The 25803-nt window shown below is 38.5% G+C and overlaps 1 protein-coding gene across 1 annotated transcript in view; it reads right to left on the reverse strand.

Moving 5' to 3' along the window:
- ABCA5 (ATP binding cassette subfamily A member 5) overlaps window positions 1-25803 on the reverse strand; it is a 95988-nt gene that overhangs the window by 59398 nt on the left and 10787 nt on the right. Inside the window, exons 2-15 of the mRNA XM_056126967.1 lie at window positions 24445-24557; window positions 21888-22092; window positions 19094-19255; window positions 18000-18088; window positions 16772-17001; window positions 14892-15033; window positions 14241-14429; window positions 12374-12521; window positions 11305-11473; window positions 9418-9476; window positions 4851-4961; window positions 3845-4020; window positions 3172-3291; window positions 429-567 (exon numbers count right to left, since the gene is read on the reverse strand). Of these exons, the coding sequence (XP_055982942.1) occupies window positions 429-567; window positions 3172-3291; window positions 3845-4020; window positions 4851-4961; window positions 9418-9476; window positions 11305-11473; window positions 12374-12521; window positions 14241-14429; window positions 14892-15033; window positions 16772-17001; window positions 18000-18088; window positions 19094-19255; window positions 21888-22092; window positions 24445-24546 (2041 nt within the window). The 5' untranslated portion in view covers window positions 24547-24557. The remainder of the gene's footprint in view (window positions 1-428; window positions 568-3171; window positions 3292-3844; window positions 4021-4850; window positions 4962-9417; window positions 9477-11304; window positions 11474-12373; window positions 12522-14240; window positions 14430-14891; window positions 15034-16771; window positions 17002-17999; window positions 18089-19093; window positions 19256-21887; window positions 22093-24444; window positions 24558-25803) is intronic.

Raw genomic sequence — 25803 nt, forward strand, 5'->3', positions numbered from 1 at the left:
TGTAGAAGCTAGCTTCTGCTTTCTCACAGTTCATGTCCCCATGAGCCTTTCCTCTTTGTGAACTTTGCTTTGTATCCTCTCTACTTCACTATAATATTCATACCCATGAGAATGACTCTCCCAGGTCCTATGTTCTAGTACAGAATAAACCCAGATAGTCTGTGGAACTCTACAGACAAACCCACTCTCTCTCTCTCTCTCTCTCTCTCTCTCTCTCTCTCTCTCTCTCACACACACACACACACAGACACACACACACACAGTGCAATCCCTTCCAATTTGAAACCATTTTTTTTTTAACAAAGACACCACAGATTCTTCCAGAATTCTTAAGATTTCTGCATCTCTCTATAGCATCTCCTATTTTGTCCCTTGGCCTTATCCTTCCAAGAATAAAATTTAAAAAAAATAAAATAAAATAAACTCACCAGCAAGAATGTCAGCTTCATCCATGAAATGAGTACTAAACACTGTCACCCGATTTGCTTTTCTGTATTTTAGAAGATTCCAGACAATATGACGAGAACAGGGGTCCATTCCAGCTGTTGGTTCATCTAGCAATAGTATCTGGGAGAACAGGAATGAGAAGAACAAGGAAATACATAGGAAAACTAAAATCCAGAATATACACAGGAAAACCAAAATATACCAAATTTATGTGGACACACAATAGTTATTTATTTCCATTTTTTACTTCCAATCAGAATTATTATAATCCACATTCTTCACTCATATGCTTAAAATAAGCATAATTTTTACAGTTATCGGCTTCCAGTGGGAATAGTTTTCTTGGTTAGTTTTAGAGGACTCAGAGACTCAGCGGTGAATCCTAGAAAACAGCAGCTCACCAGAGAACTCTCCGGACCCTGTGCTGAGCTGATTTCACGGGGACACCTCAGATGGAGTGGGTATCCTCTCTCCACCCACTCCAGATGAACCCCTGGTGGCTACAAACTTCCAGAAGAAAAAGCCAGGTACGAAGGTTCAGGGACTAGGACTCCAGGCCTATGGGAGAAACGGGAATTGGCTACTCCTTCCCATCTCCCCTACCCCTCGGGGTCCCGGCTGTCACATCCACGAACTGCCTCCAGGTGATGTATCAAGAGCCTTGATCCAGAGACTACTAAATGAATCTCAAAATGGACTAGCTCCCTACAGAGATGTCTCTGAAGCCCAATCATTTACAATTTTAGAATTCCAGGATTGTGCAGCTGCCACTGTGGCTGCGCAACTGACCTCTCACGATATTCATAATAAGCAATAGAAAATAAATTATCTAGCCTCTGCCTATGTCAGGCAGGCTTGAATGGTGGTGGGAAGATTCGAAATAATGGTAGTGGGAAGATGGAATGGTGGTGGGATTGGTGTTGAAATACTGAGTGTAATCAATTAATGTGAATAACTTATGGAAATAAAATTTAAAAATTTTTTTAAATAAACAATAAAAATAAATAAATAAAACTACTAAATAAATAATATATAGTCAAAATAATATATAGGGTTGGAGCGATAGCACAGCAGGTAGGGCGTTTGCCTTGCACATGGCTGACCCGGCTGACCCAGGTTCGATTCCCCCGCTCCTCTCAGAGAGCCTGGCAAGCTGCCGAGAATATCTCGCCCGCACGGCAAAGCCTGGCAAGCTCCCCGTGATGTATTCAATATGCCAAACACAGTAACAACAAGTCTCACAATGGAGATGAGCAAATCGATGAACAATGGGAGGACAGCGCAGTGCTAGTAAAAATTTGAAAAAGAAAGTTTTAGGGGACTAATACACATAATATAAAATACACATACAACTTAAAATAACAATAAATAAATCTTAATACATTTAGTACATTATTTTCATCTGAACTACTAGTTTGTGGACACAATTATTGTCTGAGAAAACATAAAACAAAAATAAATAAATCTTTACACATTTAGCCCATTATTTTCATCTAATTACTAGTTTGTGGACACAATTATTGTCTAAGAAATCTTAAAAGAACAATAAATAAATCTTAACACATTTAGTCCATTATTTTCATCTGAAGTACTTAGTTTGTGGACACAATTTTGTCTGAGAAACCTGGCTTTATTAGTTCAAGGGAAGCAATTTCCTTAAAGAGTATTTTTAATTTTAAAAACATGATATTAGGAGTTGGAAGAGAAATTAATATAAAGATCAGAAAACCCAGAGTAATTCCCAACCTAAAGAAAAGATATGATAGGATGGTGGGGAAGAAGGGTTCACTTGCTGTAAGCCTTCACTTGGAAACTTCCAGCACTGGGCAAAGTCATGTTATCTCCTGGCCCACTAACTACAGAATATAGAACAAATACAAAATAGGACCATCCAATATGAAATTACCACAGCAGTTAAAAAAAAAAAAGAGTTATGTTGGGCTGGAGCAATAGCACAACGGATAGGGCATTTGCCTTGCACGTGGCCAACCAGGTTCGATTCCTCCATCCTGGCAAGCTACCGAGAGTATCCCGCCCATATGGCAGAGCCTGGCAAGCTTCCTGTGGCGTATTTGATATGCCAAAAACAGTAACAACAAGTCTCACAATGGAGACATTACTGGTGCCGGCTCGAGCAAATCGATGAACAATGAGACAACAGTGCTACAGTGCAGTGCTAACAGTAGTAATCACTATGATAAATATTATTCTTCATATTTTTTTATATATTTGTAGTAACTGTTTGAAATATAACTACTATTGAAATTTAACAATTTTTTTTTTGGCCATATTCTCCCAAGGTTTGGGACAGGGGTGAGGCGGGTGGGTGTGGAGTCACACCCGGCCATGCTCAGAATTTATTTCTGGCTCTTAACTTGAGTCACTCCTGGTGATGCTCAGGGGATCCTATGAGATGCCTGGGATTAAACCTGGGTCAGATTTGTGCAAGGCAGGCACCCAACCCACTGTGCTATCTCTCCGGCCCACCTCCATCACCATCCCCAAGGTTATTTTTGTTTTTTAAGAGACAAAACACTGTATACAAAACTAAATTTTAATCCTTTTCATTTTCCTTGCTAGGGCTAACTATTATCATAAATGTTATTTTTCCAGATTCATTTAAAAATCGCATTACAGCAAAATGGATAGCAGTTAAGTGTTTTATGTACATATACATATATACAACTTGAAATTATCATATCTGAAACACTAATATTTATTTACCTTTGGATTCCCAAGAACAGCAATTCCTAAAGACAGTTTTCTTTTCTGACCACCACTTAATTTTTTGGCTTGATTATCTTTGATAGCTTGCATGTCTAAATCCAGTAAAACCTTTTGCACCTATAAGAGTCAAGTGTGAACGCTGTTATCTTTTAAATCATACATTTATATAATTATCAAATATGAAGTAGGCCCATTTTAATATCAACTTTAAGAATACTTTTTTTTAGTACACAATTTTGCTTTAATTTTGACATAAATTTTTATACAATTTTGAAGTAACATGAAACCTCTCCCAAAGGATAAGGGTATTTGCATGTATGTGTGTATGCGTGTGTGTGCATGTGTGTCTATATGTGCATATGTGTATGTGTGAATGTATTTATATGTACGTGTATATGTGTTTGTCTGTATTTGTAGCAGAAGGAGAGTGAGGAGGGGAATAAATATGAAAGGAAAGAAGAAAAAGAAAGCCCCCCCTATTAAGAGGCTATAAGCATATAAAATAAAATAAGGACTACTTTATATGTTCCATCACCTTTTCTTGGTAATAATGTAGTTTACTAACTTGGAAAGCTTTCTTTTTGGACTTCCAAGCCTATTTTTACTCAACAAGTTATTAACAAAAGATTATTTATTTACAGGGAATAATGATATTTAATGAATAACATACTTCTTGTATTACATTATTGGCTGGTATTCCTTTGATTGAAGCCAAAATAGATAAATTTTCTTCTACCGTCAGAACATCAAAATGGATATCTAACTGTGGACAAATGCCAATCATTTTTCTTGCTTCAAACATTTCATCTATTTCTGAGACTCTATGTCCATATATAGATGCAAACCCTAAAAGCAAAATATACGTTTAAATTTATATTCAACATTAAGAAAGCATATATGCTTTAATATCAACTAGTAACTTAGCTACTTTATATGTAACAGACATAAGGTAAGAGCTAATGCAAATCTGGAGGACACGACACTAATACTTCTTCGTTTCCATACTATAAGTGATTGGTTTCCACTATCCTGCAATCTCACACTTTAAGATCAGATTACAAAATGAACTGAAACTTTAACACTAAACATAATTATCTGTTGGCCTGTTAAACATACTTATATTCTAGTAACAATTTTTCTTCATTTCCAGGTATTGTGCATTAGTGGAGAGTAAAAAGAACTAAAAATTTTCCTCCAAACTGGGCTGTGTGAGCTCCAGAAATTCACTTAATCTGAATGCCAGATTTCCTCCTTTCTAACCTCCCTTGTAACTTTTACGGCAAGTCCTAACAGCAGCACAAATTCTTTCATGGATTTTTTTAGCTTCAAAGAGTAACACAAATGGGGATGGGCACAAAATCTAATTTCAAAGCCACATTTAAGTGATGGAAATACAATACGTGAAAATGTGGTCTTTCCTAAAACAGATGCCAAATAAAAATAAGTACAAAACTAAGTGTTTTTAATTAAATGAGAAGTCATCTTATCCTCAACTAAAAAACAAATATATGCAATAAATGAGGGAACAAAACACCTATCTAAACACAAGTTAGTCATAACCATTAATAAAAATTAATCAGTTCATACGTCAAGAATAAAAATTGCACCATGTTACCCTGGTAAATAACATTAATAAAACAAAATACAATACTATTTTAAGTCAAAACACCTCTCACCGTCAGAAGGTGGACACAATCCACAAAGAATATTCATCAGTGTACTCTTTCCTGTCCCACTGTGGCCGAGTAATGCTGTTATCTGACCCTCATAGATGTCAAACGACAAACCTAGTTCAAGAAAGGAAACTCAAATGTAATTCTTATTTTTTGTTGAACTATAGAAGATAACTCATCAAATGACAGCAATCTAAATTTAAGCCACTAAGTTCTAAGAGAGATGCAAAGCATACTCAAGAGCATACTGGATTATACAGTACAGTATAACAATAGTTCTGTTATAGTCAGTGGAATGGCCATATGAAATGGAACAACAAGAAAAGTTATAAAATAAAGTTATATTTTTGGTTACACAAACACATCAGGGGATATTCAAGGCTATTTAAACAAATTTACAAAAATTTCTTTCCAGGGATAGTTTCAGGCAAGTTAAAAATACTGGCAACACTTCTGTATGAAAATCGTTACACCGTGAATAGATGATAAAGATAGGATAAGAGAAAATCCTATGTGTGTATTGTACATAATGGCTAGAAACCAGAAATTAACTAGTAACATGTGACTGGTTAAGTAAAATAAAACTGAAATGTTCAATTTCAATAGAAGACAATCAGAATGAAGAAATGTCACTGGTTAGAGGCACTATTGAAGGCAGAGAGGAGAAAGGGATCTTGAAAACCCAACTTCCAATCATGGTAGTCCTAATTTTATTCAGTAATCTGAGATGAACAATAGCCCCAATTCTGCAGGTTGGAAAAAGAAAACAAATCCTCCTTTCATTCAGAGCATCAAATCATCTCTACAGTTGCTCAAAAGCAACACGCAACATTCATTCAAAAGCAACGGGGCAGGGGCTGGAGTGATAGCACAGTGGGTAGGGCATTTGCCTTGCAACTGAAGATCAGAAATTGAAGTGCTTAATTTCTAGCTTCTCCGGACCTAACTCCTATGGAAAAAAATCCTTGGTCTTATTTGCCCCTGATCATGTCTGGAAAACAACTCAGTGAAAACCATCACTTATGTGTGGCCCCAAATAACCTGTATCCCCCTTCCATTGGAACTCTCTGGACTGAAACTCCTGTACCATAATCTTCAACACTCAACCTTTACTTTCCCTTACTGAGTTAGGGGTCCATCAAAGAACATGAGTCTTACCAAGCTCCCTGCCCAAATGGCCCCCTGGAAAGACCCAAGAAAGAGAAAAGACTTCCCAAAACTCTGCCCAGCAGGCCTCCCTGTGCAAACTCTGTGTCTTTCCGACCAGGGGACCTTCTAATAAACTGTCACTTTGTTCTTCGAAACATCCTTTGCTAAGTGCTTTTTGCCAAACTACCGCTCTAACCCCTGAGAGTCTGGGTCTCAGGACAATCCCCAAAATCCCTTCAGAAACACAGAAATTGACAAAAATGAAAGATGTGAAAAAATAAATGATAGGTGAACTATCTTTAAATATATATCTCAATTACATCATCATTGGTTTAAAAGAAAACGTAAGATAAAAATACATGAAAACAAAAATATACTAGAACAAGGACCAAAGGAATATCCTGGCCTTTCAATTGCTCGGAGACTAGAAATGTATTCACTTTAACAAGAATGCTTGGTTGGCAAATCTACCATCGCCTCTTTCGAAGGCACTGATTAGACTTGAGATATACACTACCATGACCAGGGCCTCGGGTCTTGGGTACCAGTCTCGGTAGCCTGGATGGACACATTGCTATGCCTTTCCCCAGAGGAGTGATCAGGCTCGGGGGGGGGGGGGGGGGGGGGGGGCGGGGCACAAGGCACAAGTGCTATTAGAGCAATGTGGCTGATTTCTTTAAAGGCTGATCCTTGGAAATGGGACTGAAATTCTCTCTCACCCAGTTAATGTACTAATAGGTGTTCCCATGCAGTGCCTTTCAAAAAACCCTTAAACTCTTTATTCCTGAAGAAGGAAATGGATTTGAACAAAAACCACTGATTTAAGCAACTTTTATCTCAATGGAAGCCTACAATACTACTTTTTCTTTTTTTCTCCAGTGAATAAAAGCAGTCTTTATTTGCAAGTCTTAAGGAAGGACAAGGAGGGAGAGAAAAAGAGAGTAAGGTGCTCCAGAGGGAACATGTGCTTCTACAAAGGCAGAAAGAGCTCCAGTGCACATCCCAGAGTTAACGTATGAAGGTGTGAAAACACACAACTCAAGAGGGGAAATGGGGGACAATACATGTGCTAGGGCACCACGGGCAGTTGGCCAGGACACATGGACACGAGCAACACATGGGCCGGGAAGCATATGCTACCTATAATACTCTGGTTACCTGTTCTCAATCGTTCCTGATGCAGTTCTTATTTGCTTTTACATGTATGTGATTCTGTTTCTTTGTGGGGGGGTGGAGCCGGGGGGCACACTGGATGGTGGGAAGTGGGGAGCGTAGATGGCACAGGATAGAACCCAGAGCTCCCACATACAAAGTAGTCACTACAGCCCTTTGAGTCTTCCCAAGCTCTCACTTCACACACACACACACACACACACACACACACACACACACACACAGTGTTCCAACACCATCTCTACACCAGTGTATATCTCCCAGCACCAGTGTCCCCAGTTTCTCTCCTATCACCTCCCACCCCAATCCTGAAACTATGGCAGGTACTCTCTCTGTCTCTGTCTCTGTCTTGTCTCTGTCTCTCTCTGTCACATACACACACACCCACTTTCTCCCTCCCTTTTGGGCACTGTGCTTTGCAATACGGATACCGAAATGTTATCAGATGTATTCCATTACCTACTTTTAAAACTCAGTCCTTGTCCAGCATGATCATCTCCTGCTATTATTGTCATACTGGGTAGATAAGATAGAAAGATATGACTTTCAATATTTTTAAGTAAGTTTTATTACTTGAAAGGAAGCATTCTTTCAAAGAAGGTGTGTGTGTGTGTGTGTGTGTGTGTGTGTGTGTGTGTGCACGCGCCCATGTGTGCTAGGGGAGAGTCATTAAGCTGTGGGATAGTAGACACTTTACAAGGGAGATGCTGGTCTTCTGGTCACTACTGGGATATGTGCTGTGGTGGGTGAGAACGCCTATCAGTAGCCTGCCCTATACAGCTGGTCAGTGACCCGTACCCAATTCCAGCCCTGTTTCAATGGCATTGCCCTACTTGGGTTTTATTGAGCCTGTAGGCTGCTGAGCTGATCAATTAACAGAGGCATTGACCCAACAGACGTCAGGCTGGGCTGCTGGCTTCCAGACACAGGGCACTGAGAGGGGAGCATAAGGGAAAACGGTTTCCATGGCACCTGACTGTCAAGGGAAAAAAGTACTTGTGGCAAATCTGGAGAACGCTCTAAAAGCTTGGGGTTGCCTGCTGTGGTCTCAAGAAGGTCCCTGATTAAAGAGCCACTGTCATTCAAGTGGGTGTACGCCAACTGCCTTATCACTATGAGTGTGCGGTGAAGAATGGGTCGCATGTGTGATCTATCAGAGCTCTCTGGAGGACTGACTTGGGGCAGCTATGATGAGCCTCGCGCCTCATTTACGTGGCTATTACCCATTCTCCAATCTTCCCTCCAGTGACCACTGTACTTCAGTCCCTCAATTCTATCTAAAATACGGCAGACACAGAAGTATGCAGTACAATTACGTGACTAAGATTCACAAAACCACAAACACACACAGCAGACAGCAGAGCAGGATGAGGAGAGGCTTGCCTTGTATGCTGCCAGCCAGCCTAGGGTTGATCCCAGCACTGCAATCTGGCCCCCTGAACGCTGCCAGGAGTGATCTCCAAGCTCAGAAACAAGGCCTGACTACTGGTAGGATAGGCCCCCAACACATGCACATACACACACACACACACACACACACACACACACGCACACGCACACGCACACACACAGAGGGCCAGAGCAGTAGTACAGAGTATAAGGTACTTGCCTTTGTGTACAACTGACCAGGGTTCAATCCCTGGTACCACATATGGTGCCCCAAGCCCTGCCTCTAAGCGCTAGAGCCTGGAGGAAGCCCTGAGCACTGGCAGATGTGGCCCCAAAAACAAAGGCATGGATTTATAATGCAGAGAATAAAAAAGTGCGTAATAAAAAAAAAAATTCTCAATTGCTTCCAGGGCAACTAGCTAGTGTAACTCGTGGTAGATAAAGGCAGCAGAGGTATATTATCCTATCTGCAGTCCTATATTGTCGGTGTGTGAGACCAAATCAGACCATTCAGCTAAGCACAGGCTGACTAAAGAACTCCTGTCAAGAGAAGACTCTTTAGCCAAAGTACAACAACGGCAGCCTGAAATCCACTAATCTTTAGGGTGGTGAAAGCATAAAGGATAGTGCAGAAATGGACAAATAATTCCACATTAAGATGCCAGGAAAGGCAGAACTAAGACCCCCAAAGAGAAACACAAAAATATTTTACCATGGCTATGCCATTATTAGCTTGACGGTGGCTACTCATCACCATAAAAGAGATTAAATGCCAACAGTTTAAATTTCCCACAAACAACACAAATCGTTCTTCCATTTGTACTTTTAATACTGACTAAATACGAGGAAGACTACTTACTTCTCAAAGCTTCCACATTTTCACCTTTCTTTCGGTACGTCTTCTGAATGCCATTGATTCTGAAAAACACCGTTTTTTCCACTTGAACTACTTACAGCAATTGATAAATATCTGTTTGCATGTACAAAGTTTTTTTGGATCAAAGTAGTCATATTTAATAGGACTAGTCAAAAGTGAACTACTTACAGCAACTGATAAGTATCTGTTTGCATGTATAAAGTTTTTTTGAATCAAAGTGGAAGTGGTCATGTTTAATAGAAACACTACTGATTTTGCTTCCCACTAAAACAATAGACCGGAGTGATGAAATGAACTGAAACTCTTAAGAGAAAAAAACAGCATTCCTTTCTTTTTTTCTGGCCTTGGATGGGGATTCAGCAGCACAGCCTGAGAGATTCCCCTTACGTGCAGTGCCAGGAATCGAGTTCAGCCTCATGCGTGCATGCGGTCTGCACCCAGGTCTGCACGCTCAGCCTTTGAGCACTCAGTCCCATGCCCTTTCCTTCAGTAGGGCACAGCGGGGCCAGGAGGCCAAGGACACGCCCAGTGAACTGTGACAGGGAGACACAGACCAGGAGGTAGAGGGGGGCGAGAGGGCCAAGCCCAGATCTCGCCAACAGGGCACATGCTCTGCCACCTTAGTCCACACACACAGCTCGGGACTCCCTCTCCTCATTTTAAAGCATCATTCATTAATTGTTGCTGTTGTTGTTGTTATTTTTTAAATAATAAATCCGCTTCTTGGGGCTGGAGCGATATCACAGTGGGTAGGGTGTTGCCTTGCACACGGCCAAGCCGGGTTTGATTCCCAGCATCCCATATGGTTCCCTGAGCACCGCCAGGTGTAATTTCTGAGCGCAGAGCCAGGAGTAACTTCTGTGCAATGCAGGGTGTGACCCAAAAAGCAAAAAAAAAAAAAAAAAAAAAAAAAATCGCTTCCAAAAAAGAAATAGATGGACAATTTACAGATTTCTTTTCCTGCTAAATGAATCAACTACTTTTTGTTTGTTTGTTTGGGGGCCACGTATGGCAATACTCTGAGGTAACTTCTGCCTCTGCACCCAAAAATTACTGCTGATGGTGCTCGGGTGGGACCATCTAGGCTACCAGGGATTGAACGCATGTCAGCCGTGTGCAAGGCAAGTGCTCGACGTGCTGTACTATCTCTCCTGCCCCTCACTTACTTTTTACGTCAGTTAAGAGAGAATAAAACTAAGTGATATTTCCCATAGCAAACATTTCAAACTACCTATAAATGTAAGGAGATTCTCTCATCCCATTACAAATACCTTACATATTGTCTTAAAAGAATTAATGGTTGTGTTACCTATTTGAATTTTACCCTTGAGAGGGCAAATAGCACTGTAGCACTCTCCTCCCATTGTTCATCGATTTGCTCGAGCAGGCACCAGTAACGTCTCATAACAAATTGTGAGACTTGCTGTTACTGTTTTTCGCATACCGAATATATCACGGGGAGCTTGCCAGGCTTTGCTGTGCGGGCGAGATACTCTCGGTAGCTTGACAGGCTATAATAGTAAATTTTCCTAGAGCTAAAGAAACCATGGCTCTAGTATTAGGACCCTAAACTGGTAAATTCCATTTGGGCTGGATTTGGCTTGATTCACCTTGAAAACTGCGTTTACTCACAGTGCAGATGATAAGACTTTGGTGCTTCAAGATATAGATACTGCTTATGCAGTCAGAAGCAGGAGCCTGCTAACAGACCCAGACTGTGCTGACCGGATCACCAGGAAGATAAAACTGCTTTGTCTGACTGGCCACTTATTTCAGACTCTTGCTTTTAAACATTTTCAAAAACAATTCAAATGAGACAAATGCCACTGGTAGTTTTTATAACTACACTGTCAAAAGATTTTACTGTACCTTATTGCTTCTTTTCCGACAAATTCTGAAGATATAGGTTCAACAATTTCACTAAAACTAATATTCCCATTAACATTGCCCTCTGATAACTCCTTATAATTTCTTTTGCTCTTTGACCAATATGATGGTTTCAGAAAATATAAAGATGATCTTCGTAAGCCAAACTCCCCTGAAAAATAAAAATGCTGAGTTATCATAACAATCATTTCTTATAATCTTTAACCTCATTTTTAAATCATTGAGAGAGTACATAAAAGATGGTAGCCTAGATGTGAAGCTTAGGTACAAAGTACTAAATCAATACTGGTGGGGGGGGGGAGTTTTATTAGCAAATAACTCTAGTTCACAAATAGTTTTCAAGTTGCTGAGCGTGCATACAGAAATATAGGGGCAGCGCTGGTAACACTGTTCTCCTGCGGTTCATTGATTTGTTCAAGTGGGCACCAGTAACGTCTTTGTTTTGAGACCTGTTGTTACTGTTTTTGGTATACCGAATACGCCATGGGGAGCTTGCCAGGCTCTGCCATGCGGGCAGGACACTCTTCGTAGCTTGCCAGGCTCTCAGAGAGGGACGGAGGAATTGAACCCACATTGGCTATGTGCAAAGCAAACGCCCTACCTGCTGTGCTATCGCTCCAGCCCATAGAGGCAAGTAAAATCATTTTATGAACTAAAGCAACTTACACTTAATCGGCTCACATATATACCAAATGATTATAACCCAATGAAGATCATGAGTTATGTCACACAAAATACTAATAACTATACAGAGGGAAAGTTTATATCCAGGGGCCAGAGAGATAATATACAAAGGAAGGCATTTGTTTTGTATGTGGCAGTTTTGGTTAAATCCCCACATCTCAGAAGGTCCCCTGAACACTACCAGGCGTCCTTCCTAAACACAGAGCCAGCAATATTCCCTGAGCACTGCCAGGTGAGGTTCCAACAAACCATGAATAGAATTAAGGCTACTCAGGACAGGGGAAAAAAAAAACAACTTTAAATCAAGTTGATGCTATGTAGGTGAAACAAAATGTCTTTAAGTAAAATCTAATAACTACCTGCATACCTGGAATGACTTGATCAAGATAGACAGCCAACAGGACATAAAATATACTATTAAGTGTTAGCATAATGAGAGTAATAATTAGAGGATATGGTCCATCAGCCAAATTAGAAAATAAAGCACCTTCATTAAAATCTTCTAAATGCATGACCTGAAAAATAGAAATCCCAACTTTAACATGACAAAAATAAGTAAAAGCTAACTCTACTTATTCAGCATAATCAGAACCACAGTAACCAACTTTGTCTTTTTAAGTGATTGAGCAGTCTACAAAATTATTTTAAATTAAAATTTACCAAAATATGGTTAGCACAGTAAGCCCTTTGGTTCACGTTCAGGTTGCTTGCTTTGTTTTGCAGGGATCCCAGACAGTGGCATCGTCAGGCTCACCCATGCACTCTGGGAATTTGCCCTGGGTCCTTCTGAATTCAGTGATGCATCTTCCCAATCCTTTTTCACAGGGGACCCCAAACCAAGAGGGTCAGGGTCACCTCAGCTCTGGAGTCAGTATCTGTGTTAGAACTCGTAGCTTTGCGCAATCTCTCCGCTGTCTTCCAGGGCCCTGGATCATATTTTGAAATGTTGTGCTTTTTTTTTTTTTTTTGCTTTCTGGGTCACACCCGACGATGCTCAGGGGTTACTCCTGGCTCTGCACTCAGGAATTACTCCTGGTGGTGCTCGGGGGATCATATGGGATGCTGGGAATCGAACCCGGGTCAGCCGCGTGCAAGGCAAACGCCCCACCCGCTGTACTATTGCTCCAGCCCCAATGCTGTGCTTTTGAAAACTAGCCCTGATTGTGACCATCACATGAAATAAAAATAAACGATGGTGCTAAAATTAACTGATGGAAACCAAGAGGTTATGGTTTGCACAGAAATCAAACAAAGTCTTAGAGGAAAAGAACTCTGATCGGCGTCTTTTCAGGGCTGAGAGAGACAAGTTCCTCTTGACACTATTTTCGATGTATTCATAGCAGAAGGAAATATACTTAGAGGTGTAGGCCTTAATTAGGTGCAGCCCTGTCATTATAAGCGAATGAGCTCTAATTACATCCAAGACCGTATTTCCAAATGAAGATGAATCCAATAGTGATATTTTCAGTCCCTCCAATTCACAACAAAAATCATTATATTGAAGTCTACACTAAGTGAAAGGTACAGATTCTCAAAAGTGCAACAGCCAGGTCTTAGATCTTAAGTAATTAAAATTAACTCCATCTTCATTAACAATCTCTTCTGCTTCACCATTCTGTCCACCTAATTTGGATAACCCTGGACTAGGTTTTTCTTAATATAGCACCCACGTTTATGTTTTTTTACATAAAGTAGTTTTTTCTAAGAATTTTCCTCTTTAGCTGACTGCTTTTGTGATGAACCATGAGAGCCAAAATGAAACACCTAAATAAGGCAATTCCATGAATCCTAGACCAATGAAACCAACTGGATCTATTTATTTCAAAACTAATGTCATGGAAAAGTTGCTCTGTTCCACACACAATTTTTTTTTTGCCATGTACACCTCTAAGAAAATTTTAGAATTTAATTTAGTAATATAATCAGGCCATAGAGCAATCTAGAATATCTGAAGCTTAAAAAGATGATTTCTAACAAAGTTTCTGATATGAAACAGAGTGAAGCAAAAAAAAAAAATGAAAAACTTATAAGCAGATCATATCAATGAGTAACTTACAAAGTGGGAAAATATAAGTAAAATCAATATAAAATAAACTCATTCAAATATCAGTCCGTTCTGAGGTTGAAATTTCTTAATTAATCTCTTTGCAAGCAAAGATATTATTGGTAATTCATATCAAGTGTTACACAGAACAAAAAGTATTTACTGAAGCAAAGGAAAGAATATTACATACCTGTGCAATACCAATCAGAAAAGTACATTGACAAAAGGGACTGAAGAGCCACACTAATGATCTAGGGAAATTTTCCATGAGGACTATTAGCAGGCCAACAAATCCAAAAGCCACAGTGACTAAAAATTCAACTATTCCCACATGCTTTGATTTTTTAAAAAGAGGTGTCAGCATTAAAGCAAAAAATACCTATAAGATATAAATATTAAAATTAATGTAATGTTCATAGGCTGACATAAACATTAAATTTTGCTCATCAAAGAACAAATTCTTTTCACTGTACATGTATTAAAATAGAACTAACACAAAAACATATCTTTACATGTGAGAATCCTATAGCAAATTAGTTTGAAACTCAGAATTTCAGGAAAACAAAGGGGGGGAAATCTAGTACAAGAGCATCTTAACTATACATATGAAACTAGTAAAGGAATTCAGAGATATTTCATGTGAAATATATTATTTTTTTTAAAACCAAGTTAATTTAAAATCAAGACAATTCTGTAATACCCAAAAAAACACAGAAGTATAGATCACTTCATCTTTCAAGGCATATCAACTAGAAGGAAATGAAAGACTTAAGATTTTGCTTTACCAACCAAGCAAATATTTTAACAGTCCTTTATTCCCATCTTAAGTTAAAATACTTACAGATGATAATCCATACAGGAAAAAAAGTAGAAATACCACAATGCAGCTACTTTGTGGGAATAACGAAGAGGCTGTTGCAATGACTGCCATAAGAAGGGACATAAGGAAAATCAAACTTGTATACAGAAGAACCCAGGAAAGCCTACAATTAAAATACAAATACATTTTTGGATAAATGCAGAGCCTTGAAATAGTTATAAAATTACCTTGAAAATCAGCTTAATTTCAATTATTTAATTCTTTAAATTAAGTCACCTATCTATTTATGCCTTATATATTCTCATGTACTAAAAAGTAATTTTCCTGGAAGTAATTTAAGATCTAGTACTAGAAAAGTTATAGGTAAATGTGTAATTGGATAAAGGAACAAAATGTTATCTTTCCACAAATAAAAGAAGCTTAGAAATTAACAATCCATGATTCATTTAAATCTAACATTCTTAAAATTTACAAAGTACACATTTCTGGTTTTCCAAAAATAGGAAGAGATAGGGTTTTCTGTAGCACAAACTACTAAAAATAAAAATCACTTTTGATGACTTTTGGTATTTTAAACAATAAAAATAAAAGCTTCCTCACTAATTGACACTGTATTAGCTACATTTATACAACGTGACACAGGAACACAAACAATGGATTCACCATTCTACTTAAAAATTTTCCACAAAATCAGAGCTCAATGGAATCACTACAATATCTACTTTTATTTTTCAATGACAATTCGGGATTAAATGAATTATGTAATAAAGTCATTCAAATTGTGCTTAAAAATACCCAGTACTAAAACTGAATCCATCATCACAGAGAGGCAAAACTGAGGCACTGCGAGACTAACTGATAAATCTTCCAATAACTGTTTCCTACAAAAATCTTTAAGAATTTAAAGGATCTTAAAAGCCAATCACTACTAAAATACACTGGAGTGGAGGAGGAGAAACAAAACACAAACAGAACAAATATGCTTACATAATGATCAAGTGTTATAATTGTTGAAATAGAATAAAGTTTTTTTTAATGGAGTACAATACAACTTGTATGTAGAATATTAACTTTTTCCAAAACTAAGTGGCATCAAAACCAAATTTTTATCTACAGAGAAGAAAAAGTAAATATGAATATACTTAAATTATCATTGTAGTGAAATGTTGATATATTAAGGCTGATTTGTAAAAATATTTTTTCGCTTGTTTCTTTAAAAACTACTTTATAATTTCATTTTAATTCTTACAAATAACTTTTTCTTGGGGATAAAAAAATCCTACATATACTAGTAGTAGTAGTAGTAAGTAGTAAGGCCCTCCCGTTGATCATCGATTTGCTCGAGCGGGCCCAGTAACGTCTCCATTGGAGACTTTGCTGTTAAATTTCAACATAAGTTTTTCTAAGGAATAAAAAAGTCAATATACTACATATATAAACTTCAATAATTTTAATATTTTAATCCATCTTAAGTCATACAAATAAGTTTTCCTAAGTGATATAAACGTCAATAATTTTAATAATATTTCAATGGCATGTCTATAATATAACAGTATAGAAGAATCTAGATAGGCAATTTCTAACTTCCCAAGATTTCTTATCTACAATATGTTGAAACTCTTGAAGCATGTCTCATTGATTCATATGAAATGTGAAACCAAATTTAAAGATGTTATATCAATATAAGCCTGCCAACTCCCCCTTCCCTTATGTTAAAACAAATCAAACAGTTGCTGAGGCTTGCCAACTGGCTTCAAATTCCAAAACAAAAGCAATCACAGGGGGGAAAACAACCAGAATCTGCATTTCATCAAATCAGATGAATAATAAAATTACATTCTTAAGATTTTTATCTTTAATACGATAACTAATCATATTAAAATAAGCGTTTAAGAACATACCAAAAGGCAGTATCATGAAGTCCCATTATCTTTAAAAACTCTTTTATTTTTTTCTCTTTCTCTGCTACAATATGAATTGCCAAAAAATATCCAAAAGGTGAAAATGCTATCACGAGGTATATTAAAATCACTCCTCGGGGAAAGGTATCTATTTCTACAACAGCGGTTTCTCCCATAATAATAGCTTTAGTTGACTCCAGCTCCTTCCAAAGAGAAATATTGGTCTTCAACTAAAATTTAAAAATGTAAATACATTTCATTAATCATTAGTCCAAATGTGATCATTATTCCCCAAATGTTAATCAATCCCTTAACACACACACACACACACACACACACACACACACACACACACTCCTCAAAGAGTTGACACTAACAATAATATTCTAGACTCTACTACAGTAATACAGTGTATAATATTGGTTTTGAAATACTGCATCAGGTCTAAGCAAGTCTTAAAAATGTTAAGTGTAATATCTAGTCACAATCCTGTGACAGTAAAGTATTAAAACAGGCTCAGGTGCAAAAAAGACAAGTTTGAGTTTACTACTAGTCAACTGAGTTTTGGAAAGTCACTTACTGAGTCCATCTGTGCTTCAGTTTCATATTAAAGAAAATAGAAATTATAACCAATCTCAGAATTGTCAAAGATTAAATGTACTAATATTAGTAAATAACTTAGAAACAATTTTGGCAAATTAGTAGATAAATGTTAAAGTTCTAATAATATACTACCATGACTAAGATAATGAAGATATTCACTTTCTTTAAATATTTATATTCAAGGAAGAAAGTCCCCAAATACAGATTTCTAATATTACCTATGTTAACATAGGTATAATAAAGACATGTAGAATGCTGAACAATATATGCTTAGAAACCATCAAATAAAAGTCGATTTACAAGGGGCCAGAGAGACAGTACAGAAGCTACGGCACTTGCCTTGCACAAGGCCGACTCAGGTACAAACTCTGGTGTACCCCTACGGTCCCTAAGCCTCACCGAAAGTGGTCCCTGAGTGTAGAGCCAAGAGTAAATCCTGAGCATCACCAGTTGTGCCTTCCCAACCACAAAGAATACAAAGATTTTTAAAGTATTAAATCAGAAAATGTGACTTGTCTTTTTTCCTCAAGGATTATAAGAAGTCAAATCAAATCTAACTATACACCTTAGGTAATAATCACTAGAATAGGGTTTGGTTCTATTTTTCTTATTTTGTTATATTTACCTGGATGATGGCAGCATCTATTGATGCTTGTAAAACTGTGAACCCTGAGGACCAAAACAGAGCAGCCTCACAGGATTTTGAACAGCCAGCTGTGGGTAGATGGGGGAAAGGAGTCATTTGCTTTTGTACACATGCAAGTGTTTTCTTTTACATATAAGAGTGTCCTGAAAGGAACATCACATGTGTTAGTAGACTGAATGATATAAAAGACAAAAAGATCAATAAGAAACATAATTATTTAAAATAAATCCCTATTCTTCTTATAACATATCCCTTTATAATCAAAGCACATTCTGATTTAAAGAAAAGGTCAAGGGGCGGGAGCAATAGCACAGCGGATAGAGCATTTGCCTTGCATGTGGCCAATCCGGGTTCGATTCCCAGCATCCCATATGCTCCCCTGAGCACCACCAGGAGTAATTCCTGAGTGCAGAGCCAGGAGTAACCCCTGTGCAATGCTGGGTGTGACCCAAAATGCAAAGAAAGAAAAGAAAGAAAGAAAGAAAGAGAGAGAGAGAGAAAGAGAGAAAGAGAGAAAGAGAGAGAAAGAAAGAAAGAAAGAAAGAAAGAAAGAAAGAAAGAAAGAAAGAAAGAAGGAAAGAAAGAAAGAAAGAAAGAGACGTCAGATTAAGAAAAAGGGGAGGACCAGGAATTTCCTTAGGGACATTTTGGTATAAAGTCACACATTCAGTACTTAGTTTAGAGACTTTGTTTGTGGTTGATAATATCTGCTCATTAAAAGAATGAAGACTGCTTTCCATGTTTTAAACATACAACAAAGAAAGCTGAGTTTTTACCATTACCATATGAAACACATGAAAAAAGACCAGATTTAGAAAGCCCTATATATATATGTGCAATAAAGAATTTTACTTGATGTTAGTCTAATCAATATATGCATATTTAAAATTTAAAATGGGAGTGGAGAGTTAGGACTGGGGGTAAGACATTGGCTGTGTTCACAGGACACTTTTCTGAACAAGCAAAGATATTTTAATATGCTGATCATACACCCTCATCAAATTCTGTATACAAAGTTAGCAGAAAATACAGGCACTTAATTTGTTTTCAAATGCCTATTGAGGGATACTTACCTCTTGAATTCGTATAAATGGAGGTTACAGGAATCAATTCAGGGAAAAACCGAAGTTCGTAGGCCATCGAATCTCTGAAAACCACCCCAACAAATTTGGTGGGCTCAGAAAGGCTGGATGCGACCAGTTCTCTTTCATTTGCATATTCTTTAGTAACTATAACTAGAAAACATTATAGCAATATAATCAATTCAAAATGTAAAACACTTAATGAAATACTGTACAGCCCTTCTAATAAAATACTGACAGACAAGTAACATAAGGCATTAATCTGTAAAGTATAATGCTAAACAGAATAGCGTAGTTCATTTATCTATGTCATAATAACTTCATGATAAACAGAGATCTTATTTTTATAACTCCTTGGAAGGAAAATCCCATAATTCCCCAGAACTAAAATTATACTTTTAATAACTATAATCCAACTCCGCTAGGAATTAATTTTGTCATTTATGACAATGTTATTTCTCTTCAGGAAATATATTAAGGAAGTATGTAATCATAACTCAGCTTCCTTGTACATAAGGTAATCCTAATGTTTAAGCAATTTCTCGAAGTTTGATTTTCCAGCAGCTTGACCTTACTAGAGAAGTTTCAGAATATTTGAATAGAAAGAATATGGGATTAGTACTAGCTATGCATGTAAGCAACTTAATTCTCTGAACTCTACAATCATAGCCCATATTTCCTAGTTGATTATATTGCGTGCCAAGATCATATGTGCTTACAAATATGAAAATTCTTTCTAAATTATGAAACAATTATTGTCAATTATTGTCATCATTGGGGCTGGAGTGATAGCACAGCAGTAAGAGCATTTGCCTTGCATGTGGCCTACCCAGATTTGATTCCTGACACCCCATATGGACCCCTGAACCTGCCAGAAAGTGATCCCTGAGTACGGAGGCAGGAATAAACCCTGAGCACTGCTCGGTGTGGCTCCCAAACCCAAAAATCAATATCAATTATTATGATTTTCCAGATATTAAGAACATGGAACTCTAGAGTGGATCTTGGTAAAGAGGTTGTGTTAGGTCAATTGCCTACAAAACATGTTACCATGTATATGTAAATACTTTCAAGTACATGTAAACGCTTTCAAGCATCATTGTTAAAAAAGACAGAACTTTCAAAGAAGTTATTTTTTTCCCAGCATCAATGTTAATGCATACTGACTGGGTTTTCCTTCTATTCGGTCCATGGTTTTTTATTTTGTTGTTGTTTGTTTTTAAGCGAAGCGAAATAGTTTTTATGGGAAGATATTTACTTAGAGAAGTGTGAGAGGAGAGAGAGGAATGTGTGATATGTGTTCAAGAGAGAATCCAGGCTCTCCTGAGTGAAAAAGACAGAAGAGAGAAAGAGAGAAATATGTCTTCAAGAGAGAGCATGGGCTTCTCTACAGTGGAAAAAGCACAGAATTATCAAGGAATTTTGTTCTCAACATTTATCAGCTTTTAGCTAACATGATAAATTCTCATGACATGACCAGTTTTGTCACTTGTACTTATTATGATAAAATACCAACTAGACATGTTTGATAATAATATTAAACAGTAAAATGTGTCCAAAAGAAACTAATGAGGAGAAATTATTTAGGTCTTGCTTGTGTAAACACCTTCTGTGAAGTGACACCTTAATCAAACAATGGAACTGAATTACAACTATCCTAGAGACATAAATCAACATATTGTTCATTATTTTCTGCAATTCAGTATTCCATCACTATAAAGTATAAGCATCCTGTCACTTTTCTCAGTAACTGCCTCACATTTGCTTACAGTCACTTTGGATTCATTTGTGCCTAATTGCTTACACTGTTTTCTGGTTGGTTCATTTGTAAAAAAAAAAAAAAAAAAAAAAGGTACACATTAAAAAATATAGAATTCAGTACTTGGCTAATACAGACAGTACTTTGTTGAGTATGACTATTGTCCTAGTACTTCCTCAGTTTACACTACAGATCTACATAAACAAACAGCCACCAGTGATTTAATAAAGATTACCACTTTGTATTTTCTAGGATGTCAAGTACCAAGTCGGTATTAAAATGAAGTATTTCTTTGACTCTTTCCATCTGTCTAAATAATCTTACTTTATAAGACTGAAACAAGAAATATTCTCCCTATCACCAAAAATAGTGAGTCTCACAAGAAACCTAAGACAGGAGAATTAAAAGGCCAAATTTTTTTTAATAAAGCTATGCCTTGTTCCATATGTGTGATTTAAAGATACACAATAAGGTAACAACAAAAGGCCAAAGGAAGGGCTGGAGCGATAACACAGCAGGTAGGGTGTTTGCCTTGCACATGGCCGAGCTGCGTTCAATTCCCATCTGGTGCCCCGAGCACTGCCAGGAGTAATTCCTGAGTGCAGAGCCAGGAGGAACCCCTGTGCATCGCTGGGTGTGACCCAGAAAGCAAAAAAAAAAAAATGGCCAAAGGAAACAGAATGGGAGAGTTGATCCACAGAACAGAGTTGTGGGGGGATGTTACTGAAAGGGAAGGGCCTTTGAGATCCTGGCTGTTGTAGTGAAATGACGCATGCAACCGTACTGTAAATCACAGTACCTCAATCAATAAAGATTTAAAAAATAATTTTTTTTGTGGGGGGAGCTGGAGCAATAGCACAGCAGGTAGGGCGCTTGCCTTGTACACAGCTGACCTGGCTTTGATTCCCAGCATCCCATCTGGCCCTGGTCACCCCCAGCACTGCAGCCTCACATCCCCACATGGAACCAACACTGAGGGTTGGTCCCCCCCACTGCAGAGAGAAACCCAGATTCAGCTCACAGTACCATCAGGAAGGTGCTCGGTAGAAAGGGTCTGCATGATTTCTCTCGTGACGTTAGTTACTGGAGTATATCCGAGAATGAGGCTAGAGATGATAGACTTGTCCATAGGGTTGAGTTCTGTATCAGGCACTTCCTCGTATTTCTCATTGGGATGCATCATGCTAATTAGTATTAGCCAAAATAAAAAAAATAGTGGAAAGAGAATTTCCTGTAGTTAAAGGGAACAAGTGGAATGATTACAAAGAGTAACGATGACAACAAAATTAGCCAAGATTTCTCTGCAAATAACATAGCTAATACAAAGAAAAAAAACACATTTTTTTTTGCAACATGTTAATATGTGTGCTTCTCTGTGTGCCTTCACCCATGTGCCGAAAAAACACCCTCCATTGTCCATATGTCACTTTTCCTTCATTTTTTTAAGTAGAGGATAAATAAATTTTCAAAAGCACTTCCATCACAAAGGAAATACTGTTTTATGCTGGGCATCTCACCTAACTCAATCGAATCATTTTTTTTTCTTAATAGTCCTTTTTACTGATGTACATAGAAATTCAAGTCACATCACTTAAAATGACAACAAAATGAATATGCATGGACCAGGGAGATAGCTCAAAAGGTTGGAGCAGCATGCTTTGCTTCCAGGAGTTCTGGGTTCAATCCCTGACACTGCTTGATTCCCCAAGCACCTCCAAGAATGACTCCAAGCACTGTTGGGTTTAGGCCTCCTCCCCCGTAGAAAGAAACCAAAATAAAAACTTAGCATTTAGGGGCTGGAGCAATAGCACAGTGGATAGGGCATTTGCCTTCATGCAACCAACCCGGGTTCGATTCCCAGCATCCCATATGGTCCCCTGAACACCGCCAGGAGTAATTCCTAAGTGCAGAGCCAGGAGTAACCCCTGAGCATCGCAGGGTGTGATCCAAAAAGCAAAAGGAAAAAAAAAACAGCATTTAAACATCTTATATCACTAACATAAAACATGATTAACTCATAATGACTTCATTTATAGATCAATATATTATCAAATTTTTATAATAATCTATAAACAATCGTAATAAAGATTTTTTTTTAAATAACCCATCAAAGGTCAGAGAGATAGCACAGTGGGGCAGGGCACTAGTCTCACAAGCGGCAAACCCAAGTTCAATTCCTGGTACCCCGTATGGTCCCCTGAAACCTACCAGGTGTGATCCCTGAGTTCAGAGCCAGGAGTAAGCCCTGAGCACAGTCAGCCCCAAAACAAAACAAAATAACCTATCAAACATCCCTAATAGGGGTCACCATGAAATGTCTTTGTTCAATTCTGAGTTAAAAGAATTCTTTTTTTTTTTTTTTTTTTTTTTTTTTTGCTTTTTGGGTCACACCTGGCTATGTACAGGAATTACTTCTGGCACTGCACTCAGGAGTTACTCCTGGCGTTGTTCAGGGGACCATATGGGATGCTGGGAATCGAACCCGGGTCGGCCGCGTGCAAGGCAAATGCCCTATCCATGGTGCTATCTCTCCAGCCCCAAAAAGAATTCTTAATAAGAATTCTTAATAAGGAGCCAGAGCAATAGTACAGCTGGTAGGGTGTTTGCCTTGAACATGGCTGATCCAGGTTTGATCCTCAGCACCCCATATGGTCCCCTAAGCACCACCAGGAGTAATTCCTGAGTGCAGAGCCAGGAATAACCCCTGAGAATCGATTGCCAGGTGGACCCCCCAAAAAAATTCTTAATAAGAATTAACATTTAACTTTAAAACTCAGTTTAAAAGTTAAAACTTAATTCTTTAACTATAAACTTCTACTACTAAAATTTTTTTCAGTTCATTCAAAAGCTTTAATACAGATAAACTATTGTTTCATCTTGTTCTGCTGTTTTCAGGAGATGACAAAATATATATATCTTTATCCTTGAAAAAGATTACTTCATCCTTTCAAAAGATTATAAGCTGAGGCCGGAGCAATAGTCCAGTGGGGAGGGGACTTGCCTTCCACATGACCATCCGGGGTCTGATCCCCGGCATCCCACATGGTCCCCTGAGCACCGCCAGGAGTGATTCCTGAGTGCAGAGCCAGGAGTAACCCCTGAGCATCACCACATGTGACCCAAAGCAAAACAACAAGCAAAACTAAAAGCTGGTTTACCAAACTTCGTGCTTTTTCTTTTTAAAGAAACATATCCTCATAGGTACAAACATACAGCATAAACATCATAATCTCGGGCAATATATAAGATGCTGGGAGGCATCAACTCTACAAGTCACAAAGTGGTCGGTGAAATGTCAATCTATGAAACTTAGGAGAGACTTGGCCAAAAGTCCAAAGTTAAGCACTAATACTAGATTGTAATTTTTAATTAAGTTTAAGAACCATCCCAAATTTTAACATTTGAAAAACTGTGGGTAATTCGGGTCGTTTTTTCCCCCAGAGCTTCTATGACACAGACATGTGTTTTTACTTTACAAGCAAAGTAAACTGAGGATATTCAATTACAATAAAAATGTACCCATCAAAAAACAAATCATCTCTTCAAGGTGATATCAGAGCAAAACAAGGAGCACTTAACTCACCTGAACGCTGCTTTTTTTAGTCCTGCATTTAATCAGGTAATTCTTCAGTAGGAGGGTCCTGGTCTGTCTCCAAACTCCCACCTCCCTGATTGCTGTAGCCATATTTTCTGGATCTATCAAAGAAGATGTTTTTCAGAGAGGAAAACCAACCAACAAGTAAGCAAACCCAGCAACCACACCGTCAAACCCAGGTTACTTTTTCAATGGCAAAAATAAAGTCGTTTCAGTTTCAGGTTAGACAGGAGTTAAAACAGATGTCAAGCTCTGTTTCATGCAAGCAAAAAAGCAGTTTGAAGAGTAGGTAATCAGGGCCAGAATTCAAAATATCACAGTATCACTCCGGCTGAGGCAAGCGTAACATGGTTTTTCTTTTGGTATCTGTTAAACTGGACACACTGTAAGGAGGTCTTAGAGCACACAGAGATTCTAGCTCTGAATCTAGATCAGAACTTGGGGATCGGACCCCAGATGGTCATATGGAAGGCAAGCGCCCTCACTGCTGGACTATTGCTCTGACCTCAGCTCATAATCTTTTTAAAGGATGGAATCATCTTTTTCAAGGATAAAGAAGAAAAGTAAAGAAGTCTTTCACTGGCTTTGGGCGTGGGGAGAGTAGGAGCCCCCGGGCTTTGTGCCTCTTCTGAAACTCTCTGCCCTGCATCCCCAACCAAGATTGACTTGACTGTAGCGCTGTCAAGAGTCCAAGAATGAAAGCTAAAGGCAGGAGAAACTCTCTCTCCATTAAATGGTGTTAGGGTTTAAAAGGGTTAAAAAACAGGTGAGGCCAAACTCATTCCAGGCTCACTGATCCACCTCCAGCCACTGGGTCCCAAGTGTGAGAGACAGAGATTGAGATTCAGATGCAGATGTGTGTGTGTGTGGTGGGAGGAGGGTGGGGCAAACGTGGATTCCAGCTGCAGAAAGAAAAAGAAGCAGCTTGAGGGAATCTCAGGAAAGGGACAGGGAAAACAAACAGAGGTCGGGAGGGGCCCAGGAAGACAGCCCTGCGGTAGAGCAGCTGCAGAACCCTGCCAGGCCATTCCCAACTAATACTGTCATAATGTCTGAATTACATTATGGGTTCAGACAGTAAGCAACAAATCATAGAGGGAAATATGTAATATATGCCTCTCAGAGAGCCTGGCAAGCTACCGAGAGTATCCTGCCCACATGGGCAGAGCCTGGCAAGCTCCCCGTGGCGTATTCGATATGCCAAAAACAGTACCGGTAACTGGTCTCATTCCCCTGACCCTGAAAGAGCCTCCAATATGGCAGCGTTGGGAAAAGACGAGTAAGGAGAGGATGCTAAAATCTCAAGGCTGGGACGAAATGGAGATGTTACTGGTGCCCGTGCGAGTA

This window comes from Sorex fumeus, unplaced genomic scaffold, assembly GCF_029834395.1.
Source record: "Sorex fumeus unplaced genomic scaffold, SorFum_2.1 ptg000063l, whole genome shotgun sequence".
Taxonomy (NCBI): Eukaryota; Metazoa; Chordata; class Mammalia; order Eulipotyphla; family Soricidae; genus Sorex; species Sorex fumeus.